At 73.6% G+C, this 1,824-nt stretch overlaps 1 protein-coding gene across 1 annotated transcript in view; it reads left to right on the top strand.

Moving 5' to 3' along the window:
• The window catches only part of OBSCN (obscurin, cytoskeletal calmodulin and titin-interacting RhoGEF), a 29,518-nt gene that overhangs the window by 2,481 nt on the left and 25,213 nt on the right, over window positions 1-1,824 (top strand). The window contains exons 2-4 of the mRNA XM_012734620.1: window positions 32-264; window positions 723-1,031; window positions 1,206-1,548. Of these exons, the coding sequence (XP_012590074.1) occupies window positions 32-264; window positions 723-1,031; window positions 1,206-1,548 (885 nt within the window). The remainder of the gene's footprint in view (window positions 1-31; window positions 265-722; window positions 1,032-1,205; window positions 1,549-1,824) is intronic.

Below are 1,824 nucleotides of genomic sequence, written 5' to 3' on the forward strand. Positions count from 1 at the left end.
CAGGCAACCTGACCCGCAAGCTGCCCCGGAGGACGGCGGTGCGCGTGGGTGACACGGCCCTGTTCTGTGTGGAGCTGGCCCGGCCCGAGGGCCCCGTCCGCTGGCTGTGCAACCAGCAGGAGGTGGTGGCCGGGGGCCGTGTGGCCATCACCGCTCAAGGCACCTGCCACACGCTGACCATTGCCCAGTGCAGCCTGGAGGACGTGGGCGAGGTGGCCTTTGTTGCCGGGGACTGTCGGACGTCCACCCAGTTCTGCGTGTCGGGTAGGGGCTTGGGGCTGCAGGGAGGGCCCACCCTGGTCACCCTGGTCACCCTGGTCACCCTGGTCGCCCTGCGCCCGCCCTGGTCGCCCTGGGCCCCCACGCTCTGGTCGCCCTGCGCCCGCCCTGGCGCCAGCGGAGCGGGAAGGTGCCGAGGCCTCTAGAAGCAGTGTGAGGACAGGGGCAGCTCCGCCGGCCTTGCTGCGGAAACCCCAGTGTGGGGGCCATGCCCTGCCCCGGACTCCCCGAGGGTAGCCTGGGGCCGGCCGCGGGCTCTGCCAGACGGCGCGTGGTGGCCGGGCCCGAGTGGCACTGAGGGCCGGACGCCTGCGCCACTGCAAACAGACGTGGCTGCCGGGTGGCGACGGGCCCCTGGGCCGGAGTGAGGCCGTCTCCGGCCAAGGGGCGGCCCTGGGCTGGCCCTGGACGCGGGGCCCCGCGCGACTGCCTGGTTCCCCCAGCCCCCAGGAGGCCGCCCCTGCTGGCGCCGGAAGCCCCGGTGGTGAAGTCCAGGACCGAGGGTTCCGTGACTCTGGGCTGGTCCCCGCCGCCCCCCGGGGGCCGCCCTGTGGCCGTCGACGGCTACGTGGTGGAGAGGAAGCGGCTGGGCGCCTACGCCTGGACCCGGTGCCACGAGACCGAGTGGGTGGCCACCGCGGAGCTGACCGTGGCGGGCGTGGCCCAGGAGGGGGATTTCCAGTTCCGAGTGTCTGCCGTGAACAGCTCTGGCCAGAGCCCCTACCTGGAGTTCCCAGGGACCGTCCACTTGGGTGAGCGGGGAGGCCCCGTCCCCCACGCCCCGTAACGCTGGGCCCAGAGCGAACCCCCGCTCCTCGGGGAGCGTCTTTGTGGGGTGCGGCCCGCTCTCGGGGGGCCCGGGCCCAGGGCCTGCCCACCAGCCAGGCGGTGGCTGGAAGCCTGGCCACCTGCGGTGCCCCCGCCAGGGGCTGCGGGGCGTTTGGGGAGGCCGGCGCCCTTCCTGACGCCCCGCACAGTCCCCCAGCTGGCCGTGAAGACTCCCCTAAAGGCCGTGGAGGCGGTGGAGGGCGGCGAGGTTTCCTTCTCCGTGGACCTCACGCTGGTGTCCGCGGGCAAGTGGCTCCTGGACGGGCAGGCCCTGGAGGCTGGTGGCCGGTACAGCATCCGCTGCGAGGGCGCGCGGCACACACTGGTCATCCGCCAGGTGCCCGCCTGCCTGCAGGGCGCCGAGCTCAAGTTCGTGGCCAACGGCGTGCAGAGCAGCGTCCGCCTGGACGTCCGAGGTCCGGGCCCAGGCGCGGGCGATCCGCGGGGTGGGAGTGGGATCAGCCCGGGGCCTGCGTGTTGGGGTGTGTGCGCAGGGGGCCTGGCACAGAGAGGGACCCGCCTCGGGGCACTGCGGGGTGCACCACCTTCTGTCTCTGCCGTCCACCTTTCCCTTCCCGCCCCGGCCTGCCCCTCCCCCTGACCCCCCCATGTCCCTCTGTCCGCTCACTTTGTGAACCCTGTCTTTGCACCCCCCACCACGGCCCCGCCCACCGACGCAAGCCCCGCCCCCACGATGCCCCTCATGTCCTAAGCCCC

The sequence above is a fragment of the Condylura cristata genome, unplaced genomic scaffold, assembly GCF_000260355.1.
Source record: "Condylura cristata isolate star-nosed mole 26May11 unplaced genomic scaffold, ConCri1.0 scaffold00062, whole genome shotgun sequence".
NCBI lineage: Eukaryota > Metazoa > Chordata > Mammalia > Eulipotyphla > Talpidae > Condylura > Condylura cristata.